The sequence below is a fragment of the Aspergillus piperis genome (assembly GCF_003184755.1).
Source record: "Aspergillus piperis CBS 112811 unplaced genomic scaffold BO85scaffold_41, whole genome shotgun sequence".
NCBI classification, from domain to species: domain Eukaryota; kingdom Fungi; phylum Ascomycota; class Eurotiomycetes; order Eurotiales; family Aspergillaceae; genus Aspergillus; species Aspergillus piperis.
This window is the reverse complement of record NW_020291631.1, coordinates 35,891-62,180: the sequence shown is the minus strand read 5'-3', so window position 1 is coordinate 62,180 and position 26,290 is coordinate 35,891. Positions and strand designations below refer to the sequence as shown.

The following is a 26,290-nucleotide window of genomic DNA, read 5'->3' as shown; positions in this document are numbered from 1 at the left end:
ATATTCTTATTTTGAATTTGGTCAAGTTCCCTCTACCTTAGGAGCCTAACAGGCAACGTTACTTGTTACGGTCCTCCAAGGGGTGATTCATGAATATATAATGAAAGTATATAAGAGAAAAGAAAGATTGTTTTGAGATATAAACTAGATAAGAGAGAAGTAAAAATGTACATGATACTCCCTGCCAGTAGAAGGCTGAGGTCGATCTAAAAGTGATTTCGTAAGACTTCGCTGATAGGAGTTAGGAGAAATTGGACTGATGCATACCAGGGGTAAGAAGTCGCGAGGCTCAACTGGGCGTAAGTGTAAAGTTAGTTGGTGCTGATTGGCTGCTTCGTCAATCACCTTCCGCCCAGACGAAAAATGTGCCCTAAATGTCTGGACATATCTAGAAATAGACTTATAAAAGTTCAATGGCAAATAGAATAGAAAAGCGCATCACGACTTGATATCCCTGTGTATTCTCTCGCTTTTGCTTCTTATCATTGTCCAGCGGCAAGATCTCTCCCACGATGCCAACAAAGCCACACTAAGACTCATAGTTCTGTCTATGATGCGGCTAAGCAGGGATGTACGGTAGGAACCGGCGACGTTCAAGCGTCGCAGGAATCGCGCCGGTCCAGCACTCTTCCGACCCCGATCACGAGCCCGAAGTAGCCTCCTGTGAGCTATCAATTTGACTCATTCTTCGACTATAAGAAGCCTCTACTCCTCTTGTTTAAAAATCAGCAGTTATATCCCCAAACATGGCTGCATCCTCCATAGATGAGACCGGCATAACTACCAACTCAGGACAGGATGCTAATATTGCTGCCCAAGGCCAGCATGCGGCCAGCACTGAGGTCAACAATGGGGTGCCAGAGACAAACCCGAATGCGATGCACGGTTTCAAGCTCTTTGCCATTTTTGTAGGCATATGCTTTGGCGCGTTTCTGATGTCTCTGGACATCTTCGTCATCGCCACTGTACTATTCCTACTCCCCTCATTTGTCTATCGGTATATCTAAACATGTTTAGGCCATCCCATCTATCACAGCTGACTTTAACGATACCGCGCAATTAGCTTGGTATCCAGCTGCATACTCGCTCACAACATGCGCATTGACTCCGTTAGCAGGAAAGCTCAGCTCAATGTTCCCGCTTCGCTGGATCTATGTATCATTTTTCTCCATTTTCCTAATCGGCAGCCTAGTGTGCGGCTTTGCACCAAATAGCAACACCTTTATCGCGGGTCGCGCTATTGCCGGTATCGGGGCATCCGGGGTTGCGAGTGGCGGCTTCGTTATTGTCCTCACTGTATCTCCCGAAAAATCTAAACCAGTGCTGCTCGGCATATGCAGCAGTTGCTTCGCCATGGGCCTTATTCTAGCACCCGTCATTGGCGGTGCATTTACGCAGTATGCTACTTGGCGGTGGTGCTTTTGGGTTAATCTTCCCCCTGGTGCTCTAACGCTGCTCACCATGCTGTGCTTTTTCAGACCCCCATCCATACAACGGGATCGGACGGCCGCCCAACGGTTTATCGATTTGGATCTCATTGGTTGTGCCATCTTCATTCCATCTATTTTCATGTTACTGCTCGCTATGATGTGGGGTGGTACGAAAGAGTCATGGGACTCAGCGACAACTATCGGACTCTTTGTGGGCTCTGGTGTCATGCTTATGATCTTTGTTTCCTGGGAAGGCTACAAGGGTGAGGACGCAATGATACCGGGAAATATCGTCGCCAGAAGGACGATCACCTTCAGTGTCTTGTTCTCCTTCTTCCACTTTGGCTCTGTTGGTATCCTGAACTACTATCTCCCCGAGTGGTTCCAGGTAGTGGAAGGCGCCAGTCCGTTGCAAAGTGGTACGCGAACATTGGCTTCGGTGCTGGCTCAAATAGTCGGAACTCTGTCTGCTGGCTTCTTTGGTGCGTTCAACATACTCAAACCCCACTTATTCTCCGTATCAAGCTAGAGCACACTCTGACATAGCATTGACAGCACGCAAAATCCACTACTACAACCCCTGGCTTTATATCGGCCCCCTCTTCATGTGCACCGCCGCGGCGCTATATACGCACTTCTCAACCTTCCACACCCCATCCAGCCACTGGATCGGGTTCCAAGTCATCCAGGGTCTCGGGGTCGGTATGGCACAGCAAATGCCATCGCTTATTATCCAGCACTCTGTGCGCGACAAACCAGAGCTTATGCCTGCCGCGATTTCATTGAATCTCTTCTTCCAGTACTTAGGGGCTACTATTACACAATCACTTGGTGGTATTGTGTTTCGCTCGATTCTACTTCCCGAACTAGCAGACCATGCTGGTTTGAATGCGGATCAGATTGCGCTGGTGTCTGCTGCTGGGATGGCGGATGTGCGTGATACAGTCAAGCAGTATTTTCCAGATCTGCTGGACTTGGTTCTGGAGGCTTATAATCAGGCTATTACTTCGACTCTCGTGAGTGTTGCTTTTTGTTTCACTGGTACTGATGTTATTTGGAACTAATCAGATGAGATTATAGTATGTCGCTGTTGGGACTACAGCTGCGGCGTTTTGCTTGGCTTTTGGGGTGAAGTGGGAGAGGATTACCGAGAAAGCGACAACTGGACCAGAGGAAGCCGTAGCTGAAGAAAAGTAGATGTTTCCCTCATTGTGGGCGAATTTCTAGTGATTTCCTTTTCTGACCAATTCTGTGTATGATAAAGACAATAAAATTCTCATCTCATCTTCGCTTACCGCTTGTCCACAGGTACAACTGACCACTACCTATCAAACTTCAAGATCACACAGGCCCTCCAACTGCTGCCAGGTATGTCTCGCATGTCGAAATACAGCTTTTTACTAACATTGATAACTAGTTGTAGGCGAAATTTGCTCGAGAAGTTGAATTTCTGGGCAACAATCAGAATACCTGCTCAACTATGCTAGAGCAAAAACACAAGAAAGCATGAGGCTGCCTTACCTCTCAGTCCCGTTACGCGCGCCGGTGTGCCGACGGAACATAATGTGGACTGATGCACACAAAAGCGGAGTATGGTCGAGCAATCACCGGCTAGGAGAACTCATTGAACTAGATAATCAAACGGGCATCTCCCGAAGGATTTTTGTTGTGTACAGATCCACAGTGGATCAGAGGATGGATTCAATTTTCTGACTGGCCGATCGGGCGAATTGTTAGAGGCTAATTTAGTGGTGCGAAGGATTGTCTAGGCAGTGACTAAATGAGGCAGTTTACGGCGAACGGACCGTCCAAATGTGCTATGTAAGATTAGGCTTGAATGTCTAGAACTGCTCTGTGACGATGATATAAAGGGGCTAATTACAATGGGGGAATGTTTTTGGGCTTATATTGTGGACTCTTTTAGGGTTATTTTTAGAGCTACTACAGACTGCTATGCCAATGGCTGCAAAGAGGAAATCTCACATTGGGTCATTTAGTGTGCCAAATAAGTAATGCCACAAAACCAGAATGTCAGCCTTATCGAAAAGGGAGATAAATTAAGATACCGTGTACGTATATGCTTGGGTTCTAACCTAAGTAGTTTCATTAGCGTAGTATGTGGAGTCTAATGAGGACAGTGCTAATCTCCTAACGATTAGACCAATAGTGGTCAGTGAGTAGACGGGAAGACTCGGGGCTTTGCGTTATTCTAATGTCGGCTGGACCTGTTGATTACTGACGTCACCAAGAATTGCTTCTGGTCGAATGGTCAGCTTTTGATGATTGAGCGGGCAATATGACCTGCGGTAGTGTTTTATATCTTCTAGGTTTCGATGATAACCCAACAGGGTTGATCTGGGTGACGCAAATAGGCCCCTGAGGCTTGGTAACAGTATCACCCCTGGTCCCCCTCGCTATGCATTATCTGGTTACGCTGTCGTGGCTGGACTATGATAGGTATAAGGCATGGAGCTCGTCTAATGGTGCTGGCAAAGAATAAAGAGTGACTGCTAGATAGGCCTTTGAGAATTTGAGGCAAATGTAGGGTATACATATCATTGTGTACTTGTGATATATATGTTGGTCGGACAGGCAGTCGAGGGCAATTTGCAAATCGTGGTGTATTGAATTCATGGTGTTTCGATAACTCACTCTTTGGAAGTATTGAGGTAATCGTATTACGCGAACATTAGGCGAGCCCTTGAAGCGGCAGACCGGACTGAGCCGGGCCGCGTTCAAGCCCTGAAAGTATTTCACCAGGCCTCAATGTCATGACATAGGTACATGACTAAATCCCCCAACCTCTCAACCTTCTGCCACGCCTTGGCACTGTTCAACTTGTTGGTTGTGTCTGCAAAAAGACGATACACAGGAAGCTGTTTCGAATCTTCTGGCTCCTCTGACCCATGTGATCTGGCAATATTTCTCAATGCGATCTGCATGTTTTTGTGGATACGAAGGTTCTTTGCCAAGTGCCGAAATGGATTTTTCTCACTGGAGGCATTCTGTGCGGGCTCTTGAGCTTCTTGACACTGGTCTACCCAGCGAGCACAATGGAGGATAATAGATATTAACCCTGCAGCCAGCGCAGTGGCTATCGAAGACCCGTCATGATATACGGTTGGTTTCAAGGAGTGTGGTCTTTGTGCTTCCGGGACTTGAATCCCCGGGAGAAAATAGGAAATGGTTGTTCTGTTTTCAGTCATGGGGTCACGCTGCGCTTGAGAATCGCAGGAGCCGATGCGAAAGATATTGTGCTCCGCTACACAGAAGGGTAGATTGTCCTTCCCAAGGAGTGCTATATCGTCTGCTGCAGAACACACCATGAGAATATTGTTTACCGCCGCCTTTCTTATGGCCCTTTCCAGTCGCTCGATCCCAGCCTCGCCAATTGACTTCTTCCCCAATGATCCAGAATCAACGGGTGAGCTGTGCAGTTGTGAAATTTGCTTGCGTATGGTCCACGACATGGATATCACATCGACATTGTGCTTGATGGCCGCCTCGACGGCGCGGGCAGCGCTGTCGGGTTGGATGGTCCGCGACGGCGATCCTGCATTCGCGTAGGAGATGCCATCCTCGATTCGAATGACCAAGAGATGTATCCACGGATTTATGCGGAGGATCATATTGGCCATTGCAGTTCCATGCCCGTTGGTCGACTTGTGCCATGGATGTTCGGTCTGCCCAGTGCGTGGATACCTCGCACTTTTGTGTGTAGATAAACGTCGAAATCACCGTAATCTAGGCCATCGTCGATAAGGGCAACCTGAAGAGTTGGCATGGTTAGGACAGGTTAAGTAGTAACATAAGCAAGCCAGGGATCCTACTTTAACTCGTGGTAAATCCGCTTCAACTTTCGGAGAAACTTTATGCACCTCCAGCATCGCATCACGAAAGCCTTCCAGCCGATTTATCCAAAGATATTGCTTCTCGTTTGTAGAGTCGCCCTGGCTGGGAATATTACAAGTCTCTTCATCATTTCGTGTGTCTATCACCCTTTCCTTGTGGAATTCGTTTTTCACCTGTACTCTATTCTCTGTTATGCTTTCTACCTTTTCTTTGAATATCTTTATCATGATGTCTGTTCGCTCTTTAGTCTCAGATCCCTATAGTGTGGAGATGTGGGAGTTAGTTCTTATACTCATATCGTAGAACAAAGTTTAGTACCTGATATGTATGCAGATAGACACAGGTTAGCTCCTTGAATTGCGTGTGAAGCACTAGGATTGCGTCCGCCCACCCACGAAGAACGGTCTGACCCCCGCTCCAGTGCAGGTGAATGGACTTCACGTTGGGTTCCGCATCGTGAATCAGTTCAATGTTTATGTCTGGCTTTCGCCAATCCCTAGGATATATTGTGAGCCCGGAAAATGTCCAGGTTGACCCGGATGAGGGAGAGGACTACCAGGTTTCTATATTCAAGGCCGCGGTTCTAGTACCGAAGGAGGTTGACTCGCCTCGGTGATCCGATCCAGTAATAGCCCTTTCAATAGCTGCGTCTGAATGGGTCATGAAATCGCCGTTGTCTTCGACTTGGAGCCGTACAATGTGCCGTACACCTGCAAGGGCCAGCTCACCGAAGACGGAGATTAGTGAAATGCGTCCCATCAAGGCCTTCTTGGGGCCAGATGCACTATGGATCCCTCTTTTCTCGTTGGCTGTATTGGATATAGTAGCAGCCTCTGGGAGCCCGTCTGGCTCTGACACTTGGGGGATTCTGACGTAGGACAGAGTGTCTTCGAAACCCCCAGCGCGGGTTAGTTTTTTAATTAATTGGACGATCTGCGCTGCCCCCCGTCCTCTCAGGTGCGTGGCATCGAAGTACAAATTCTTGTCTAGAATGCAACGAACAGCAACATTAACTTCTCAAGTATTCAGGACGATATTTTCGAATGGTGCGTACCTACCTGATGCGATATTGCCATACAGCAAATTCTTGGCATCCGCGTCGGACATGTTTCGTATATACCACATCCTGAGGCACTGCCGAATTGAATCTGCAGCCTGCCTTCTGATTTTGTCGTCAGCTTCATCTAGCTGTATTTGATTGGGTGTCAGCTCTTTGGTCGCACTTGAGCGCGGCATCGGCGATGGGAACTGTGGGGTATACGCCGGTCCTGTAGCCTTACTGTTATCCTGGGCACACTGTGGGTTTTGTGTCGAATGAGGCGGCACTGTGACCTTGTCGAATTTGGGAAGCTCTGAATGCGAAGGCATATGGGGCGGCTTGAACACTTCCTGCGTCTTTCTACTTTTTGTATCTTCACCCGTCTTTCTCTTTTCTTCCGTCCTTTTCCCTTCGAGTCCGAGTTCCGGCCGATCTGACTTCGACCCAGAAGCTATTTTCGCTGTATCAGGCATCCAAGAAGATGAAGTACGTCTCTTCTCAGCGAAATCGGCTTCACTCTCGAGATAAATCAGGTAGGGAGATTTGCCAACTCCGTTCAGTTGATCCTCGACCTGCATCCGGCGACAGAGGCTCCTGTCGATTAGAGCGACAACGACTGGTCGGTAGACTTTCGAGTTCAAGTAGTAGCATAGGTTATAATGCATTGCATAATGCAAAGGAGTATTACCATGATCGTCTTTTGCCGCGATGGCCGAATCTGGGGCCAGTTCGACCCACTTTTGGATGATCAGCGTGAGCATTTCCAACTCTGTCTCCTTTGCCTGCCTGTAGCTGCTGCGCTTAACCCGACCCATATCCTTCTGCCACCACCAAATAAGGATTGAAAATGCCTCGTGTAGTGGGTTGCGACCATCACCTTTATGGGAGATCTTGAGAAGGTGTGGCAAATGGTGCTGAAAACGAGTCGCGATGGTGTTAAGGAACCCAGTATTGCTATTTTCGAGGGCAATAGTGAGAATGGGATAAGGTTGCTTATCCTTCCCTATTGTACTGGCCTGAACGTGGTCTGCAGTTGCGCTTTGCTCTTCCAGATGATCTCGAAGGAGAGAATCAAGGATGCAGTCGCGCGTAGACTCAGGAAGGTCGTAGAATCCATGTGCAAACTTGTCCATCGACAGGTGATGAAGTATGGTTGGGACAGCTCTGTTATCATAATCGCGAAACTCGCTCACTGTTGACTCCATTTCTTCCCATGTCCTTCCATTCGTTAACTGTCCCGTCAAATCTTTCACTCGTTCCTCCCATGACAATCTTTCCCACTCGTACTCGGCCTCACTGCACGCGGCATCGCCAGATGTAGCGTCCAGCTCAGAGTCCATAGCCGGGGAACTAGGAGAGACACTATGAGATATTGAGGCAGGAACCACAACAAATACCACTAGGAGGAAATGATCGAGGTCCCCGTATATTACGTTAGCTATGCGGAAAGTAGCATCACTAACACCATAGAGGCCACGCTCACACTGAAGATTAGCTATGTTTGTCTTCATAAGGTCTGGGAACTGAGGGTACGGCATTTTCTTTACGTTTAGCCTTCCCCTACAATGACTCAACAACATCATTGCATGTTGTATACATGGTACAACCCCACAGCCGATCTAGATTGGTGGCTCCCAGATTTTCCGCGTCAACTACAATCCCCTTTTCCAGCTGATCGAACGCCGGCTCAGAGGGACGGAATCGGACAGGATCATCCCTGTCCCGAGACGAGAACAGCTGTCCAACCCAAGTCTTAAAGTCTGGAGTGACATGGATGTAGGGAACACAAGCAAAGTCATCCTCCGTTCCCCGCTTCAAAAGGATACAGGCTCTCAGTCGCGTAGGAATCCCGTCCTGCTGTGATACGTTCTCTGACAGCGAAAAATGTGCCTCATGCTGACTGCCGTAGATATCTGCAGGTCGGTCGCCAGTGACAACCGTGTGATGCAATGTAACCTTCTCCACATTGTTCGAATTGGTTACAGCGATTGAAGTGTTCACAGCTCCTGCCAGTGGCTGGGACCCAAGCGTAAGCTCAAGGCCGGTTGTGGATTGCTCGGATTGCTCGGTGCGTGCAACTTTAAATACACCATTTGGCTGAATCTCAGCGACAGACAGTTCATTTGATTGACCTGGTATCGGCTCGAATCGGAAGCGAATGTCGGCTGCCTTGAGTCGGCATCCACGGTAGGAATGGAACTGGAACTCATACACCAACAGAGTGGCCAAGTCGCACGCGTCCTGGCCTCTCCCTCCCCACCGGCCATGGATCATAGCCTTTGCCTCACAGCTGACCTGGTAGGCAGACTTGCGTCGTCGCCCCATCTCAAAATTGGACACCATGGGTCTCTGTAGCTGGCCTGGTCTGTTGCGAGTCCGGAAGTCTATTGCCGTCCGTCCGCGTTACAGAGATGTCAGTCACATCAGGGAGTGAAATCGAATTCGAATAATGAAGTCACGGATCTAACGAGAGAGTAGTATTTTCATTTGTTAGGAATTGACTTACCACCAGCAGGACCTTGGTATGTCAACTCCAAGGAAAATGACCGTGATCTGTAAGCCCGCATTCGTCCTCTTCAGTCTGGTCGCTCAACCAGAGCTCGTCATCAAAGCCAAGACCCATTGTCTTGCAGTACTGTTTCGTGTGCTGCGTACTAAAATGATAGATTGATTCGATGTCGAATTGCTAGAAGCCTCCGAGGGAGGACACATAGGGGAGATCCTTCTTATGACTACCATACGCCTATGATTGACCCCTGGTGTGTTCCAAGGCAACACCGTGTGAGTGATACCCTAATGGAGTAAATGCCTAGGGTGTTTGATTAGCTCGCGAGGCTCGCATGTCCCTCTCTTGAAGGGTCCCCACCAATCGGATATTTTGTGTCCTATCGGGTATCCCTTCCCATGTTGCATGGTTGGAATCGGGCTATTGTGTATGCTAGGAAGTGAGACTGACCTGTAATATCTCTGGGTGGGTTTTCCCTCTCCAGTAATCTTAGGCTAATTTGGTTCGGGAAGAAAGGGTTACACGGACGCGACTTCCCGTCAGTTACAGATTGTCGTCCATGAATGACTCAGAGGCAACACATCCATAAATTGCTTGTTATCCTTCTTTCTTCAACTAAAAATTTTATTACCCCTATGCGTCTCAGAGGATTATGGGGGAGTCATCGAAACACCCTGTTGCATTCAAGATAGGTCAGGCCTTCCACGGCCTCGAACTTTCCGAGCAACTACCAACATTTATACCTGAGGAGGCCAGCGAGGATGATACTTCATCAGAATATGTGGAGTAAGACAATGCCCTTCAGCGATTTATGCCCTGCCTACTAAGATACAATAAAACAGTATCGTGCACGTAATGGGAATCTCGCGGCCGGAACGTATGAGCTTGGAAGCCGTCTTCGGTGATCACTTCACCTCTCACGCGGAACGACGAGAGTTCGTATACCAAAGCAATGCAAGTCATTTTCTCTTAGGAGATCTGACTGGGTACTATGTTGAGAAAGAGGCACTGCAACTGTTAGCTGGGTTACTCCAGTTTCGACCGTCAAGCGTAGGGGTAGGTGTTCTAAGATTATCGGACTTATACGTATTCACTTCTCACAGAAGGGCAACATATACTGACAATACATGAAGAAGTCTAGTTACAGTCGATCTATCATCTTTATCGCTTATGAGCTGGGGGCCTTGGTTGTGGAAAGAGTTTGTTCTCCTCTGAAGCACACTTAGCAGTCCGCTGGTACCAGGCTATATTTCTGACAACATGGATGTAAAGGCTGTTGCGCTTTCTGGTTCTCATCAAACAATTTGGACCAGTATATTCACCGATACTGTGAGATTTGTGAGTTGATCATGGCGGTGTTTGACGAAACGCGAGCACTAGGTCTCATTTTGACATGGTGACAGATTTTCGCGGGCTGTTTCCACCGCAGGACGGATGCCCCCTCATTCGATGCCCGAATATGGAAGTTTCTAGAGACATACAAAACAGAAGAATGGGGCCATCTCATCAGTCCAACTTCAATCAGGGCGTTGGCGAATACCGCCATGGAATCAACCGGTCTGTTTCTCAGCTCCCGCATCACTTTGCGCACTCGGATAATTAGCATCTATGCCAATCAGGAGACACCGGGAAGGATCGATTCAGTGAGTGATCAAACACCATTATAGACAGGTCTATGTGAGGTATATTGTTTCTGACTTGAGGTCTGACTCTAGGTATTTGATGAATCCACCGCGGTTCTAGGTATATGTACTGAGTTGGCTCTGCCCGAAGAACCCACCGGCGAAGCGCATAGCCCGCTCATCTCTAGGTTGTCTGACATGGTCTTCAATGGATCTTGCAGCTGGAATGGATCATCATTGCGCATCGCCATTGAACGATCTCTACTATCAATGGCCCTTCCGCACCGTCAGTTCCTGTCAACACGCGTCATAGACTCACATCCAATTTTTAGAAGCTCAGAATATAAATTGTGGAAGACATCCAGAGGCCCCCAGATATTGTATATCCACGGTGAAGACCAACGGTTGACTACCGAGGCAGCTGAGCAGGTTATTCTAGCATGGCAACGGGAGCGATTCGATAAAAGCCTAGATGACGCCGAAATACACTCTTTCTCTTTCTCCCGCCATGATCAAGCGCGTAACTCGATGGACGCCATGGTTAGTACCCTTCTGGTGTACAGCTTTTCGCGCCTCGTCGAAGGCGTGCCCAACTTCACTACCTGGCTCTTGGAAAACCAGAGTTTGCTGCAGCACGGGTGGACCGCCAAGGATCTGCAAAACATTTTGTGCCTAATGCTGCGAGACCACATAGAAAGTAGAGTGTTGTGCCTACAGAATGCTGACGATTGTGATACCGCCGAAAGTCGGAAGGGGTACTGGAAGGCCATTGCCAAAGCCTATGGCTTTACAGACATGCGTCCCAAGCTTCTCATAACTTCTAGGAGACCCGACGCTTTGAAGGAAGAGCTCCAGCTGAGTGCTCCTAACATGACCCTACACTGTTACAGAGTAGGATTGAACAAGCCGGATGACTGCGGACAGGAACACTGTCGCAGTGAAATGCTTATATCGCGTTTGTGTCCCTGTGGGCACGGAGAAGCTTACATGCAAGGCCGTTTAAGTGAGCTCGCATCGATGGATTATGATGTTCTCAGTACCATCATTAATATTATCTCGTCTTATACGGGATGGCCCCAAATACCATCATCACGGACATATATGCGTTTTCATCAGTTCTTCAGCCGTCTATCTGTACACAGCACGGCTGCGAATGTCCTCGATGAGATTCTACGGGCTATCCCAGATATCACTTGGCTTCGCTCAACACTCACATGGATCTTGTGTGGATATCGGCCACTGACATCCCAGGAACTGGCCATGTTCTGTCGCTATCACTCTGAGTCAGAAGCCAAACGGCTGGACATGAATGACGAATCCAGGACAGATCAGTCTGATATGATCGCCTGGATAAGCGGGCTGCTGGAACCAGATCAGAACCCAGTTCGCATACGTCAAGAGACCTTGGATGTTTTCGCACGCGATGGTGGTTACCTATGGACTGAGATCCGATCGGTGGGGCCTCAGTGGACCTGTAAGTTCTTGTATAGTTTTCTGACTTCGGCGAGGATTCAGAGGCAGCTCCTGAGCATCTACAATGAATATCAAGAGAGGGTCTACTCTTCCAAGGAGCATATCACTCCACCACTGATGTCAGATGGTCGGGATATAATCTATTATGCGACTGAATCGTTCCCATATCACCTATCGAAGGCCCCAGTAGCACTTCAAGAAATTGCACCAGTCCTGCTAGAGCCCGATGGACCGTTGAGCGCTTGGATGAAAGTTTATTGGGCCATGCAGAACCCTTTTTGTCGGCCGAAAGTGTGTGATCTGGACCCTGCAGGCGTGTCCCTTCTGACATTGGGGCTCCAGAGTTTTGGGCTCCACGAACTTTTAAGTCAAGGTGGACATGAACTGCCTGTCAGGGTAGGAGGGCTCTCTGAGGCCATGCGGGTAGGGGATGAAGATGCTGCTCTCTACTACCTGAACCAGTCCCATGATTCCTTATCCGTTTCCCTTCTATGGAGAGCAGTTTTTCTAGACATGGGACGTGTGGTGGATACCCTTCTGAAGTATGGGATGGACCCCAATCCTCCCCCGGATCCTAGCATCTTCTATCCTTCCCCGCTGTACCTAGCATGCAGGCTGGACCATTACCAGATCGTACAGACCTTACTGAAAAGAGGTGCTGACGTTAATATTCTTAAGGATGGCCATGTTGGCATCATGTTCAATGCAGCTGCAGAAGGAGCTGATCACACCATCCGGTCAATTGCGGCTGTCCAACACGCACTCTTGGATGCGCCCCGACCATGCACACCCCTCTACGCGGCATGTTCCCGAGGTTTGTGGAAGACAGTGAAAACTCTGGTACAGCTCGGCGCCAGCGTAGACCTCCGATTTGACGGCAACGATGCTGAGCGAGGGTGGCAGCCTCTTTGTATTGCTGCCTTATATGGCTATCCCAGAACTATTCAATCCCTCTTAGACAGTGAGGCTGATCCTAATCTGAGGGGCCCGGGTGCCAATATCACGGCTCTGTCGCTGGCTGTCTGCGAGTCTGGAGATCCAGAATGTGTTCGCTTGCTCCTCGACCACGGTGCGAATCCCAACCACGAGCTTCACCAACCTGCCTTTCCAGTGCTTCTGTCCCAGAAGACGACGCAACTGGATGCCAAGCTTGAGATCTTGGATGTTCTAGTTAACCACTCTAACCCGGTCGATGTCAATGCCGTCGACCACTGCTGGTACCGTGCTATGACACCTCTGATGTATGCTGCAGCATCTGGGGATTGCGATGTCGTCAGGTGGCTTTTGTCGCATGGCGCAAACATTGCCTTAGTTGATGAGAAAAAGCAGAATGCACTGTTTTATGCCGTGGAAGGGCATCATGACGCAGCCGCGCAACTCCTGCTCGAACAGGGCTCCCCACTCATAGAGAAGAACGCGCAGGGGACTACAATGCTTCAACTCGCCATCGAGGAAGCTCCAATTCTTCAGCTCCTCTTGGACGCGGGAGCCAATCCGGAACTAGAAGACAGCGATGGTTCGACCGCGATCAACAAGGCTGCCAGCCAAGGCCAAGTTGATTCTATCCGGGTGCTCATCAAGCGAGGTGTGAACATTCACCACCGGGACGAGGCGGGGTGGAGTCCACTCCTTGATGCTTGCGGAACGACTCCCAATGAAGAAGCTGTCCGCATCTTGATGGAATCTGGGGCTAGATCGACAGACACAACACCCGGAGGGCAAACACCTATGCACCAGGCTGCAATTAAGGGGCGAATAGTCATTCTCAAGATATTGCTTGAATATCGCAATGTACTGGATATCGATGCACAAGATAGTGAGAAGGACACTGCTCTTGCGGCCGCTGTCCGATGCAATGAACTTGAATGTGTTGCAACGCTCATTCGGGCCGGTGCTAACATCAACCTGGCGTCTGATAAAGGATGGACGGTCTTTCTCTATGCTTTGGTCTTGGAGCGACCACCAGAGCTCATTGATCTGCTTTTATCCCAGCCAGGCTTGAATATTCATAGCGTCACAGAGGGGTGGGGAGCCGCAATTCACATCGCCTGTCAACATCTGCAACTCGACACGGTTAAGGAATTGATATCCCGTGGAGCAGATGTCAACCAGCGAGTACCAGGGCCCAATTCTACCCCTTTGATTTCCATCTGCAACCCCCGACCCTCTGGAAAAATGAACCGCCAAGAAAATCTGGACCGACAGGAACACCTTGTCCGCGAACTGGTACAGCAGGGAGCCGACATCGCCGCGGAGCACGGCTTCATTGTCCACAATCCTCTTTCAGCTGCGTGTCTTGGGACAGGTGTTAGTATTATCAATTATCTGCTCTACAAGGGCGTCTCGCCTCAGCTTCGAGACCCACTGGGCCGTCTTGCAATTCATTTTGCTGCTACCAACGGGCTGGAAAATTTCAAGGCGATACACCGCGCCGCTCCCAAGTTTCTGATGGCGCCAGATAAAGCCAAGAAAATCCCCCTTCATTGGGCAGCGCAGTTTGGCCGCGCACAAACCGTTGAGACAATTCTAAACTATGTGCACCTCCCGGCGGAACGGCGACGATATGTGAATGAGACCGATATTGATGGCTGGACTCCGCTCTGCTGGGCACTTCGGCCCACGGAGCTGTTCTGGGACCCTAATATGCCCTCCGAGCCGGCCAATTATGCAGAAACCGTTCGGTGCTTGCTGGAAAATGGGGCGGATCCGACGGTACGCTGCCGAATGGGCAGTGAACATGACTTGTATACGCCACTCCAGCTAGCCCGTCTCCATGATGCCGTTGACGAAATAATCGGTCTTCTCCAAGAGGCTTTAGGCAGTAGTATTTCTGACAGTCAGGATCCGTCTAGCAAAGTATATAATCGACCTCATGGGTATTTCTGTGGAATATGCTTCACGGTGAGTAACCTCTTACATTATTTGCATCATGCTTGTTTCTGGCACAGTGGGTATACTAACCGTTCTTCACTCTCTCTCCAACTCAAGTGTATCTATGGAATCGCCTACGACTGTTCCATTTGCCAGAACTTCCTGGCCTGTCGAAAGTGCTATGGTCAGATAGACATTTACTTGGGCGACCAGCCGGTCCCTGGACCTGACGCGCATGTTCACAAGTTCCAATTATGGGACAGCGGCGAGCCAGAATTTCAGGATACCTGGCCGACTTCGCCTTCTGACGTTGAGGGCCTTTACTCGGAGTTTGTTGATCCAGAGAATGATGCTGGCAGTGACGGGAATAAACTTTCTTTAGAAGATCCTCCTGGGTCTGTCGGCGGTAGCACAACATCTGGATCTAAGAATCATGATGATAGGTGGTAGAATAGGGGCGAGAAGTGAATCATTGCTTGACGTACAGGTTACTGTGACATACTATTCCAATGGAGACATGTTATATGATATCGATGATTTTTGGACACTTTGTTGTAGTAATGGATTCATAATTTGATGGCCCAGTAAACATTATGACTGTCTATAATGTCGCAGTTATCTACTCTGCGTTCTCGAAGGTGGGTAGGATCAGTTCTCCATGAACAACTCGGGTAGTTGGGAAGATATACGGCTCATCGTAGACTGCAGGGTGCTTTATACATTATGAGTACTACCTTCCCTCTTCCTGGAAAGGGAGAAGAAGAGGAGGTGGTAATTGAGGACATATGATAGGAAAGTAGTGACACGGTCTGTAGGTACTAATATATCAAGTACTTCCCACAATAGAGCCGGTATGAAAAGAGGCTCATGTGTAATATTGCGTGTGCATGTGCATATTCTTTTAACAAAAATGTCTCATATCCCACAAGTTTAGCACGATACCTCAACGAAACATCGCCAATGGATCCATGCCTTCAAATGTCGGGTAATAACCACGAAGCATACCAACGCTCCTGGAGCCGCCCTTTGAAGCAGTGATTGACAATCGACTCGTTTTATTTCTTGACATGCACGCATGGTGAATAGGCACCGGTATCGGTATAAAGATCCTTACTGTGCGAGAAAGTAGAGTACGACGCGGGCTATGCACTGTCGGTTGGTAGGTCTGTCGAGTGTATCCATTATGGGTCTGGTCTAATGCAGGGTCTGCCAGCGGTTGGTTCTGGAGGACTGTATATAAAGTTCAGACACACAAGAGATGTGGCGCTGCATATCTGCTCAAAGGAGAGTGGGTATCGTTGTACCTAGAATATGCTTGAATTTTCATCCAGAATACTTCCAAGATGTCCATCAATCATGGGACATGTGTACATCGAAAGGCACTACCCTCCAGGCCTCTCGTTCATTGCTGGCAGTTCAGCCGGGTATCCTCCATCTGGTGGTACTTTATATTTTCCCGGCTCCGACATGGGGTAATACGTATCAGCCGGTAATTCCGCCGTAAATTCTTGCTTACGACCCTGCCGATACTGCTGCGCAAAGGCATAGGGCGTCTGCGAAGTCATTGACTCCGACCGTGAATACTCACTCGGCGACATGGGCACCTGGTATGACGATCGTCGGGACCGTTCATCCGGCTGCATCATAACGGCGGTGTGTGTCCGATCCGCTGGGTTATACGTCCTGAGCACCCCGTCTTCCATGATACCATGCAGGACACCTGCATCGAGGAGTTCGGCCTTCTTGATCAGGCGATCCACTAATACCTTGGATGCGGCGCGCAGCTGGCTCTTCACGAACGAAATCAGTGTTAAGTTGCATTCGATCTCGACGTCTTCGCGCAGACACAGTCCTCCTTTATTATTCCCCACGGACTCTGTAACTGCGAGTTCAAGTGACGGGTCATTGATTGGGTCCTCCACAATGCGATATGTGTTGCGCAGATCAACGCCCATGGGTGCGTAGGTGTGGGTTTTCAGCCCCCAGGGTTCGTCGTGGAAGCAGGCTCTGAAGCTGATCGTGCCGGGGACGTAGCGCACTCGCTCAGTAATCTCGTACCATGTTGAGTAGTACTCATCTGCTGGAGCATTGCGCGGGGCTTTGATGGGGTGGTGGGAGATGACGAGGGGGTTGAGGGAGATGATCTCGCCGTGGTTGTGGAGGATATCGATGGCTAGTTGACGAGGGATATTGGAGGGGAGGGAGATAGTGTTGGTGTAGACTTCTTTCTTGCGAAGCATTCTGGTGAATTGCCGTCAGTTGGGGACTGTGGTCGTGGAGATGCAGGGCAAGATGGTAGGGAGGCGCGCAGACTATGGTGATGATGACGACGATGATGATGACGAGAAAGTTGTTGATGCCTGCGTGGAAGAAGAAGTGGGGGTCAGCCGACCTCGTATTCGGCAGCTCAACCCAGAGTTTATCATGACGGACCAATGTCAGCCATCAGAGCGGAGGCAGAGACCGGAGTAAGCAACAAGGTATTGTTCGCCTAGCAGTCTGATCTTCGACTTAGTATACCTGGGATCAACCTAGTATATAAAGGGTAAGTAATTCGCGAGAGTGTATTCATTCAGCTCCTGGGCATTCAGTGACCGTGTATCGCTGCCATGACAGTAGATAGTATGCTTTGATATATTTTCAAAGGGCCATAGGCCATGTTCAATAAGGCGTTGCAATAGGGGAAAGTCAATTGTTGACTTTTTAACTCCCAGTGAACTATGGAATCATGGAATCAAAGAACTCTAATGGGTTAGACTCAGAAGTGGGGGGCCTGGAGAATCACTTACCAAATCAAGATTCTGCCTTGTCGGTTCAATGTTTCTCCCTTCCAAAGGTAATCCCACACTTGTTGATTCCTGAGGCACCAGTGGTGATTACACCTCCACCAAAGAGTAAACTTGTTCAAGAAGTGACTTCGAGCCTTCTAACCCGTGCAGTCGCTATAGCCCCCATATGTTTTGTTTTGCGACACTTTCTTTCCCTTCATTCCCAGGGGGTCTGAAGCTTCTGTTGCGATATATTAGTCTGTTGGATATACTACCGTGGTATCGATTTACATACTCATAGTAGCAAATCCAGGCCTCATGAATCCTCCCAAGCTTAGCATCGGCTGTCTGCACCGTCGTTGGGTTAGGTTTTGATAAGAAAAGGAGAAGGGCTACGCATCGGAGACTAACCAGGCCATCAACAAATTCATCCATCATCTTTGTTCACGTTCCAACCAATCCAGGTGAGATTGTTTGATCGACTCGGACATGAATGTCTGCGCGCGATCGAAGACTATCCATAATACTCTATCAGATGTTATCTGAACCATCATGTTGCGAGGATATGGATCCCCATGGTAAACACCAGCACGGTGCATCTCTAACAGTATCTGCTGGAGCTTCCGGAGTCGTCTTTCGGAGTAATTCGATAGATCGATTGAGGGCATATCTGGGACATAGTCCATCAAGATCGCATTCAAATACAGAGGACCTCGACGAAGTCTTGTAGATATGGTAGATAATAAACTGGGTTTATGTGTTTGATTAGACCATAGAAATCTGGGATATCTCCTCGGTCACAAAAGCCATGTTCTCGTAGTCGCATCAAGGCTGTGCTATCGCACTTTAATGGATTGGCCTCACGATTTCGTGGGCGAGTTCGACGTCCGACAGGTAATGGCTGTGGAGAGCGATACTACGTGTAATCAAAGGGTCAATAGCCGTGGCAAGAATAATAGGCCGACTGCTTCACGACACTTACCACTTTCAAGGCACAATCTTTCCCGCACCATATCGTGCGGAAAATACAAGATACCGGTGACTTCTTGATCTGATCCACAAAGATCACCTCATGAAGGCTTATAGCTGTCATGGCTGCTGGTTCTGGTGGTGCAAAGGACATCAAAGTTCTATGGTGCCGGCAACCCCTTGGGTGACAAGCAATAAACGACAAGTGCATTCGAGGCTGAGGCCTCCCATGCCTCCTCACATGACGCCCACATAATCTGATATCTGTCCCGCAGCCATGCAGAAAGGAACTGGCCCGCTGTAGTGACGAGTCCATTCAGGGTAGATAGTCCTTTATCTCCAGATTAACCAAGTCCCTCTCGTCATGGCTTTCCACAGCTTTTAGGATTGATAGTAGCTCTAGGCTTTCACACTCAGCCTTCTCAAACCGCCCGTGCCTCCTATCAAAACGTCACAACAGTGATTGTGACTGATGGTTGGCTGTGACGGAGACTGTGACATGGGGCAAGTGAAAGCATACAAGTGACTTTAAGCTGTCCGGGCACCATGCACTCAATGCGCGCAGTCTTCCAGAACTAGAGGCTACATTATAAATAGTGGTTTGCCATGTCGGGCGGTGGTGGCATACTTCTCCACCTACTACTCCTACTCAGGCATGCACCCTTCCCTTTCAGTCGATCATAATATATCATTCAGTGGAAGAGGTTTTACTATTCAAGGCCCCTGGAATTCCTCCTATCCATGTCAGATCTTGTAGCATCTGGTGCCATACCGTAGCATCCCAATCTTCGCTCACAGCGGGCTCTGTGACTAGAGGGGAATCTTCAGGTACTGCCTCCGGCAATGGATCGGGGTTCTCAACTTCCTGTTTCCTTGATTGTTCTTCATGAAGTTGTACTTCTCTAGACCTTGTGCGACTTTTCTCTAGCCATGAGAGCATAGACCCGACCACTGCACGGCAATTATCCCAAACATCGTTGCCTCGTGACATTGTCTCCATCTTCTGCATAGCCGCAAGACCAAGGTTGTGGATATCTCTGCTATGAACTTCGACTGTCTTGTCTCCTGTGACGGCATCGGAAAGCAAGCTCAGCTTCGATAGAACAAGAAGGCCGTACCAGATAGAGGTGTAGCTGAACATAGGGAGATTAGGTGTGACTGAATTCGGCGTTGCGAGGAAGACTGTCGCAATGTTGAATGCGGAACGCGCAATACGAAGCAGCCGATGCTGATTATACTGGTGGTGGCTATCCCTTTGGCTAAGTGCATGCCCGAGAACAATTGCGGGAATTGCATTGAGCTCCAATCGCAGCGCCCCTATTCAAGTAAGTAAATGACGAAGCTGAACAGTGCCAGACAAACATACAGGTATTACATTTTTTGTTCTGTACGAGAAGCTGCTCTATGAGATCCTCAAGTACGTCAATAGATTGAACCAATTCGTCGTTGTTTATTGTATGAGTAGGGTCTTCGACCTCTAGCTCTGATTTTCGAGCAAGCAATTGGATTTCAATCAGTGCTTTGATGCACTGGTCACTAGGGTACTCTGCCCTTTGCCCTAAGCATTCAGCACAATAATTGACCCAGTACGTATGTTTCATGTTTAGCTGCCGCCGGAATATTGACGCCCTTATCGCGTTAGTGGATAACAGTGTCAGGCTCCGAAAGTCTCACTTGGAACATAAATAATAGCAACCTAAAAATGCGCGCTGCCCGTCAGGGGTCAGATGGAGTATTTCTCCCTCCTGTGAACCCTGTGTGTCTTCCTCATGGTCATAAATGTGTCGCATTCTGAAGTTGTCGTATCTGTCAAGCCCCAAGTCGACAACGATAGCCATGGCCATCTGAAGAAGCATGTACACCTGGGTATGGTAGTTGCGCCAATGATAATGAGACCATGCGATATGAACCAACAAGCCACGAAGTATGTCCATGTCCCTCTCCATATTCATCATTATACGGGTAGATATCACAGATCGAACTTCCAATTCGAAATTTTGCTGGAGAGCGGGCTTGTGCTCGAGACAAGCTGTCATGATGCATAATAGGAGAAACGGAGAAGTCTCACGCAATATACCAAAGTTTGCTTCATGTATAAGGACGAATGGGAATAGAGGCATCAATTCCGTGCGAAATTTCAGGAGGAGCTCTTGACCTTCCGCAATATTGAGAAGTTCTCTATCAATGAAGTCGTTGCGCCTTTTGGGCGTGCTGCTGACAGAACAGGTTTGCGTTTCTGATACGGGTGTCAGATAAATTCTCGAGTCCTATCGATGAAGATTTAATGTATAATATTCCGGGGGGCAAGGGCCTGGATCAGTTCGGAGTAGATACCTTATCAGCGTGCACTTGAGCAGCAAGTCTGTCGACCTGGTGCTGAATGGTATCGATGCGGCTATTTCTAAAGACAGAAGTACAATGTTACCCAACAGCCTGCACTGGCATAATGTAACTGGTCATGGGCGAACCTGATGCTTGTATTCCTGAGCGAGCCGTCTGGGAAAGTACAGTGGCGATCAAGTCGCGCACATCGCTGACACCGTCCATTGTCAACTAAGACGCATTTCGCTTTCAACTGGATACATCGTATACACGCATGCCGCCTTGACGGGGTTTTTGAATGCATTGCACTCTGCGTTGAGATATACTTTGGTCTAGGGTGGTGAATAACGGTGAAGTAGAGTGTCGGAGACAGACAATGACGGCGCGGATCGGAGTCGGCCTCGAGTCGGTCACGGGGCCGGAACCGGCGCCGGCCTACCCTACCAGTAGACTACCCAATTCAGTAACTGTCAGGGAATAGGGTTAGCATAAAAGGTGATTGCCATGAACACCAAATCTAACGCTTTGATCATGATCAAACTTCTTCCTGATGTCTTCAAATTCACCTGACGTAGTGTGCAGGACACATGCCGTTGGTTCTGTGAAGCTGTACAGCATCTTGACCGGTATCATGATAGCCACGTTCCTGATATCATTGGATGTTTCTATCATTGCTACTGTAAGCTCACTAAAACTTGCTCCTTTCATTGTCATTCTTCGGGTAACTAAGATCAGCTCTCAAGGCCATCCCCTCGATAACGACTCAATTCCATGCTACAACAGACATCGGCTGGTATGGAGCTACCTATCCACTCACGATGTGCGCTCTTCAACCTATCAGTGGCAAGCTCTCTTCGTTGCTGTCATTGCGATGGACATACCTCTCTTTCTATGGCATATTTCTTCTAGGATCTCTGATATGCGGTGTGGCAAACAGTTCCAAATTGTTCATAATCGGAAGAGCAGTTGCTGGTGCTGGAGGGTCTGGGGTAGTATCGGGTGGTCTCTCAGTCATTGCGCTGATAACTACTCCGGAGCAGCGCCCCTTGTTTACTGGGCTGGTGACATCTCTCTATGCTTTGGGGACTGTTGTCGCCCCAATCATCGGAGGCGCTCTAGCTGAACATACCTGGAGGTGGTGTTTTCTCATCAACCTTCCAGCAGGAGCAGTGACTGTCGTGACGTTGCTTTTGTTTTTTCATCCTCCTCAAAACACTGGGACACAAGGTGTGTCCTTCTTGAAACAACTTGATTTGATTGGATGCGCTCTCTTCATACCCTCTGTCATAATGGTGATGTTGGCGTTGCAGTGGGGAGGTGATGAATATTCCTGGAACTCCGCGACCGTGGTCGGACTTTTTGTCGGCTTTGCCGTGACGATGACAATCTTCATCTGCTGGGAGTGCTACATGGGTGATGAGGCCATGGTCCCCGTTGTACTTCTGTGGGGCAGGTCCACAATGTTTAGTATTGCATTTGCCTTTTTGTTTCTGGGTTCATTCGTCATTCCGGTCTACTATCTACCGGAATGGTTTCAAATCGTCAAGTCAGCAAGCCCTATCCGCAGCGGAGTCATGCTTCTACCTTCGGTGTGCACTCAGGTTTTTGGTTCACTTGTCTGTGGAATTTCAGGTAAACACCGAATAATTTACTTCGTCTATGTACATTCTTTCTGACGCTTTATGACTATAGCCAAACACCTCAGATATTACAATCCGTGGCTCTTCGTTGGCTCTGTCTTTCTCTGCATCGCCAACGGTCTATATACGACATTCACTGCATCTTCATCGTCTGCATCTTGGATTGGTTATCAGATCTTTCAGGGCCTGGGCTGTGGATTTGCAGCCCAGATTCCCTTGCTTACAGTTCAGCTTGTATTGAAGGACAGACCGCGGTACATTCCAGTTGGGATAGCTACTGTTCTTTTCACGCAATACTTCGGAAGTGCAGTAATGCAAAGTATAGGGGGCGCTATCTTCCAGAACGAGCTGAAGAAGCAGCTACAAGTTCAAGCGTCGTTGGACAATAAGCAGATCGAGATGCTTTTGAATGCTGGAACCCTAAGGGTACGGGAAGTTGCTGTGCAAGCATTTCCGGACCGCTTAGTTGATATCATTAATGCATACAATAAAGCCATTACGACTATATTTGTCAGTTGACCCCCAGTTCTATCTATACTTTTATCGGGTTACTAACAATAATAATACAGTATCTTCCAATAGCTGGTAGCGCTCTCGCATTCATTCTCGCCGCTGGTATCCCATGGGTCAATACTCGCTCGGCTCAAGAAGATGATGTAGACTGTATAGAGGAAGCCGACCAACTCCAGTCTGACAAGAGCGCCAATGTGTGAGATCAACACCGTGCCTGTGGTCATCGGGGATGTCACACCAGCAGAAATATATTCTGTACTAGTACCTCGGATCATCAACAGGTAGTATATTTTCGCACAACAACGGCATACGCACGTTACTACATTTCACTATTCAGATACACCTTCAATTTGTGTCTCACAGATGATCCTATCTTTCTTCAAGCCATCGAGAACAAAGCAACGACAATGCATTACTTCACTATATTTCCTCATAACATATTCCTTGAAAGTGTCGGAATTTCATTTTCCCGATGACAAAATCACGTGACTCTCAGTTTAATTGGTTGACAGAAGTCGACCGGATTAACATCAATATACATCCTGCCCTCTAATAGAGCTTTTCGTATCTATTACCCCAACAGCCATGCCGATCGGGCTCTTGTAACAGTATATACCCATATAGAGATTCAATTTGAATCCGCATGCCAGTTGCTGGTTCAAAAACGGCAATCATCCAAGCCGTCCTCATCGCTTAATTGAATTCCCCTGTACCGTATGTCTATTCCTACAATCCACAAACAGTAGAACTAAATATTCATAGTATCAGATACAATTACCTCATGCTTCTCTTCATAGCACCTGGCTTCATCTCAATTAATTAGATCATCACCAATGGCATCATCCCATCTCCTCCGCCACACATCCCCCGGCCCCTTAACTGTCAAACACTTCATCGACTCCTTCCAGCGCATATGGCTGGAGTCACGACCAGCCAGAACAGGGCGGAAATATGACCCTCATCTCCCACGCAGAATCGGTTTGCTCCCTCCCCTGCACCTACCTCAAACCCCAAACTGAAACGCACCAGGCCTCGCCATAAGCGGCGGCGCCGACTCCATGGCCCTCGCCTACCTCTGCAAACAATGGGAACTAACCCAGAGGCAAACAAGCAACGATACCGTCTCCGTGACAGCATTCGTTGTGGACCACAAAGCCCGCGAGGAGAGTACTCGCGAAGCGAACATGGTTGCAGGCTGGCTTGACGATATGGGTATATCACTCCCATACATCTCAACATTCCATCATATATTAACCACAGTAACAGGCCTAACGACACAAATCCTCCCCCTAACCTGGCCATTCCACTCCATATCCGCCTTCGAAACCCACGCCCGGCGTCTGCGCTTCCAAGCTCTCGGGCAGGCCTGTCGAGCACGGAGCATCGAGACCCTCCTCATGGGCCATCACCAAGACGACAACGTCGAGACGACCCTCTGGCGTCTCTGCACGGGGGCAAGGGGCGCCGGACTAGCGGGAATTCCAGCGGTGACGCGCATTCCTGAATGCCATGGGTTGTTTGGGGTTGCGGAGAGTGGATCTTCAATGACATTATCGAAACCGGCAAATCATAATAATTATCGCATCAAGACAACGAACACCAACGAACTAAGGCTTACAGAATCACCACCCACCCCCACAACCCAGGACCAACAAAAGCAGTACCAAATATCAACAGGCGGCATCTCCATAACCCGCCCCCTCCTGTCCTTCCCCAAACGATCCCTCCTCGCAACATGCAAAGAAAACAACATCCCCTACGTCGACGATCCAACAAACTTCGACCCAACCTTGACTCCCAGAAATGCCATCAGGAGTCTCCTCGCGGAGAAGAAACTCCCACGTGCGCTGCGCGAAGAATCTATCCTTTCATTGATGAGAAAGAGTAATTCGCTTCTGAGGTGCGTGACGGAGAACTCGAATGAGATTCTTGAGCGGTGCGAGGTCCTCGAGTTCGCGCCGGATACGGGGTGTTTGATTATCAAGTTCCCATCACCATCAAAGAAACCCACCCCAACTGAAATGAATAAAGACGCATCATCCCTAACCCTCCGACGCATCACCGAACTCATCTCCCCATTCCCGGAGAACCATTTCCCGCTGCGGAGTTTCGAGCCTTTCGTTTCTCGTGTTTTCCCTTCTTCTTCTCCTCCTTCTTCCATATCACAAGAACGAGGAAATACCCCAGCAAAGCAACAATCTTTCACGCTAGGCGGCGTTATGTTCCGGCCTCTTCGATGCGATTCCTCACCACCCCCTTCCTCAACCACCACCACAACCACACCTGATATCACAAACTATGAAAATACCTACCTCCTTACCCGCCAACCATACATGCGGAACCGTCTTCCTATTCTTCCCGTCACTGTGCCTATCTACCCACCCTCATCGTCAACCTCATCCTCATCCTCATGCTATTCAACCCAGCACAGCGGGAACACAGAAACTTCCCAAAAACCCATCAGTGCATCGGACTGGCATCTCTGGGATAACAGGTACTGGTTCCGAGTTGCGGGGACGAGTATACCACTTTCATCAGGGGCAGGGGCAGGGGCAGGTGCAGGACCGATGTCGCTGTCGCTGGTTGTGCGGCCGTTACAAAAGTCTGATTTGAAGGGGATTCGCATGGCTGCGTCTAAAGAGGAGATGAGAGTATTGATGGATCGGTTGGGACGTGATGCGCCGGGGTTGGTTCGCTTTACTTTGCCGTTGTTGGTGTATGTTGGAGATGGAGGGAAGGAGGTGCCGTTGGCGTTGCCGACTATAGAGATGTGGTTGCCTGAAGCTGAAGATACTCTAAAGTCAATGTCATGTAGTGTCCGGTGGAAGTGGATGTATAAGATGATTGATCGGGAACCGTTGGAACGGATGGGTTGGTTGAAGAACTAGCTAAGCTATGCTACAAAGAGATTTCCAGACAAGGAATGTACGCATAAGTGAAGATATCACAGAGAATAGGAAAGGAAGGAATCGACATGCATGACCCGCCAACCCGAAGCAAACCCCGTCGGATGCAGTCCAGAATAGCCAAGCAGACCCGCAGGCTATGCCACGACACAAAGGAAAGAGAAGTGTTATGCACAGTGCGGAATAAATGAACGACGCTCCTGAGCATCACCATGGCTCAGACGCCAAAACCACCGCAGAATAGATTCCAAGAAAGAAAAGAACGAAGGAAAAGAAAGGCCATCTCCAGTAACAGGCATACACTCATATCCAGTTCGAAGATATTCCAGGAAAGAAACAAAAACATTAGAATAATGAAAATGTACGTCAATAATGCGAG

The 26,290-nt window shown here is 48.8% G+C and overlaps 9 protein-coding genes across 9 annotated transcripts; 4 read left to right on the top strand and 5 right to left on the bottom strand.

The window, feature by feature from the left end:
- The first annotated feature begins 740 nt into the window (after nt 1-740).
- On the top strand, nt 741-2,720 carry BO85DRAFT_509855 (MDR family MFS transporter). The gene is made up of 4 exons (XM_025664512.1): nt 741-965; nt 1,018-1,912; nt 1,986-2,446; nt 2,511-2,720. Exons 1-4 carry the CDS (start codon nt 747-749, stop codon nt 2,625-2,627), a joined length of 1,692 nt encoding a protein of 563 aa, XP_025509671.1. The 5' UTR covers nt 741-746; the 3' UTR covers nt 2,628-2,720.
- Nucleotides 2,721-4,183: 1,463 nt separating this feature from the next.
- BO85DRAFT_482360 (uncharacterized protein) lies at nt 4,184-5,341 on the bottom strand (the record flags this gene model as incomplete). The annotated part of the gene is made up of 2 exons (XM_025663096.1): nt 5,261-5,341; nt 4,184-5,199 (listed from the first exon to the last, which is right to left on the bottom strand). Exon 2 carries the CDS (start codon nt 5,066-5,068, stop codon nt 4,184-4,186), a length of 885 nt encoding a protein of 294 aa, XP_025509670.1. The 5' UTR covers nt 5,069-5,199; nt 5,261-5,341.
- A 493-nt stretch (nt 5,342-5,834) lies between these two features.
- On the bottom strand, nt 5,835-8,679 carry BO85DRAFT_432956 (uncharacterized protein; the record flags this gene model as incomplete). The annotated part of the gene is made up of 4 exons (XM_025658398.1): nt 7,886-8,679; nt 6,812-7,671; nt 6,341-6,754; nt 5,835-6,268 (listed from the first exon to the last, which is right to left on the bottom strand). Exons 1-4 carry the CDS (start codon nt 8,662-8,664, stop codon nt 5,835-5,837), a joined length of 2,487 nt encoding a protein of 828 aa, XP_025509669.1. The 5' UTR covers nt 8,665-8,679.
- A 392-nt stretch (nt 8,680-9,071) lies between these two features.
- BO85DRAFT_473193 (uncharacterized protein) lies at nt 9,072-11,340 on the top strand (the record flags this gene model as incomplete). The annotated part of the gene is made up of 7 exons (XM_025662606.1): nt 9,072-9,266; nt 9,340-9,613; nt 9,670-9,883; nt 9,961-10,026; nt 10,100-10,165; nt 10,231-10,470; nt 10,543-11,340. Coding segments are annotated over exons 2-7 (1,518 nt in total), but the record flags the coding sequence as incomplete, so codon positions are not given.
- A 4,663-nt stretch (nt 11,341-16,003) lies between these two features.
- On the bottom strand, nt 16,004-17,352 carry BO85DRAFT_240736 (uncharacterized protein). The gene is made up of 2 exons (XM_025654840.1): nt 17,186-17,352; nt 16,004-17,034 (listed from the first exon to the last, which is right to left on the bottom strand). Exon 2 carries the CDS (start codon nt 17,031-17,033, stop codon nt 16,176-16,178), a length of 858 nt encoding a protein of 285 aa, XP_025509667.1. The 5' UTR covers nt 17,034; nt 17,186-17,352; the 3' UTR covers nt 16,004-16,175.
- A 373-nt stretch (nt 17,353-17,725) lies between these two features.
- On the bottom strand, nt 17,726-18,025 carry BO85DRAFT_454595 (uncharacterized protein). The gene has a single exon (XM_025661324.1). The coding sequence runs from the start codon at nt 17,997-17,999 to the stop codon at nt 17,736-17,738; it is 264 nt and encodes an 87-aa protein (XP_025509666.1). The 5' UTR covers nt 18,000-18,025; the 3' UTR covers nt 17,726-17,735.
- A 1,176-nt stretch (nt 18,026-19,201) lies between these two features.
- BO85DRAFT_409336 (Zn(II)2Cys6 transcription factor domain-containing protein) lies at nt 19,202-21,190 on the bottom strand. The gene is made up of 5 exons (XM_025657431.1): nt 20,999-21,190; nt 20,865-20,931; nt 20,205-20,797; nt 19,897-20,159; nt 19,202-19,847 (listed from the first exon to the last, which is right to left on the bottom strand). The coding sequence occupies exons 1-5, from the start codon at nt 21,154-21,156 to the stop codon at nt 19,219-19,221; spliced, it is 1,710 nt and encodes a 569-aa protein (XP_025509665.1). The 5' UTR covers nt 21,157-21,190; the 3' UTR covers nt 19,202-19,218.
- Nucleotides 21,191-21,402: 212 nt separating this feature from the next.
- On the top strand, nt 21,403-23,205 carry BO85DRAFT_509809 (MFS general substrate transporter; the record flags this gene model as incomplete). Its single annotated transcript, XM_025664511.1, has 4 exons — nt 21,403-21,531; nt 21,596-22,484; nt 22,545-23,002; nt 23,062-23,205. 4 exons carry the CDS (start codon nt 21,403-21,405, stop codon nt 23,203-23,205), a joined length of 1,620 nt encoding a protein of 539 aa, XP_025509664.1.
- A 358-nt stretch (nt 23,206-23,563) lies between these two features.
- On the top strand, nt 23,564-26,188 carry BO85DRAFT_240709 (tRNA lysidine(34) synthetase). The gene is made up of 4 exons (XM_025654839.1): nt 23,564-23,719; nt 23,774-23,983; nt 24,035-24,217; nt 24,272-26,188. The coding sequence occupies exons 2-4, from the start codon at nt 23,839-23,841 to the stop codon at nt 25,891-25,893; spliced, it is 1,950 nt and encodes a 649-aa protein (XP_025509663.1). The 5' UTR covers nt 23,564-23,719; nt 23,774-23,838; the 3' UTR covers nt 25,894-26,188.
- The last annotated feature ends 102 nt before the right edge of the window (nt 26,189-26,290 follow it).

Excerpts from the sequence above, each read along its gene's own strand:
- BO85DRAFT_509855 (XM_025664512.1), top strand. The coding sequence starts at position 747 with ATGGCTGCATCCTCCATAGATGAGACCGGCATAACTACCAACTCAGGA. Across the intron at positions 966-1,017 it reads ACATCTTCGTCATCGCCACT|GCCATCCCATCTATCACAGC; the intron begins GTACTATTCCTA and ends AAACATGTTTAG. Across the intron at positions 2,447-2,510 it reads AGGCTATTACTTCGACTCTC|TATGTCGCTGTTGGGACTAC; the intron begins GTGAGTGTTGCT and ends ATGAGATTATAG.
- BO85DRAFT_240709 (XM_025654839.1), top strand. The coding sequence starts at position 23,839 with ATGGCATCATCCCATCTCCTCCGCCACACATCCCCCGGCCCCTTAACT. Across the intron at positions 23,984-24,034 it reads TCATCTCCCACGCAGAATCG|GCCTCGCCATAAGCGGCGGC; the intron begins GTTTGCTCCCTC and ends GAAACGCACCAG. Across the intron at positions 24,218-24,271 it reads AGGCTGGCTTGACGATATGG|GCCTAACGACACAAATCCTC; the intron begins GTATATCACTCC and ends CCACAGTAACAG.
- BO85DRAFT_409336 (XM_025657431.1), bottom strand. The coding sequence starts at position 21,156 with ATGCATTCAAAAACCCCGTCAAGGCGGCATGCGTGTATACGATGTATC. Across the intron at positions 20,798-20,864 it reads CTCAAGTGCACGCTGATAAG|GACTCGAGAATTTATCTGAC; the intron begins GTATCTACTCCG and ends CTTCATCGATAG. Across the intron at positions 19,848-19,896 it reads GAACAAAAAATGTAATACCT|GGGCGCTGCGATTGGAGCTC; the intron begins GTATGTTTGTCT and ends TTACTTGAATAG.
- BO85DRAFT_240736 (XM_025654840.1), bottom strand. The coding sequence starts at position 17,033 with ATGCTTCGCAAGAAAGAAGTCTACACCAACACTATCTCCCTCCCCTCC.
- BO85DRAFT_454595 (XM_025661324.1), bottom strand. The coding sequence starts at position 17,999 with ATGATGGATGAATTTGTTGATGGCCTGGTTAGTCTCCGATGCGTAGCC.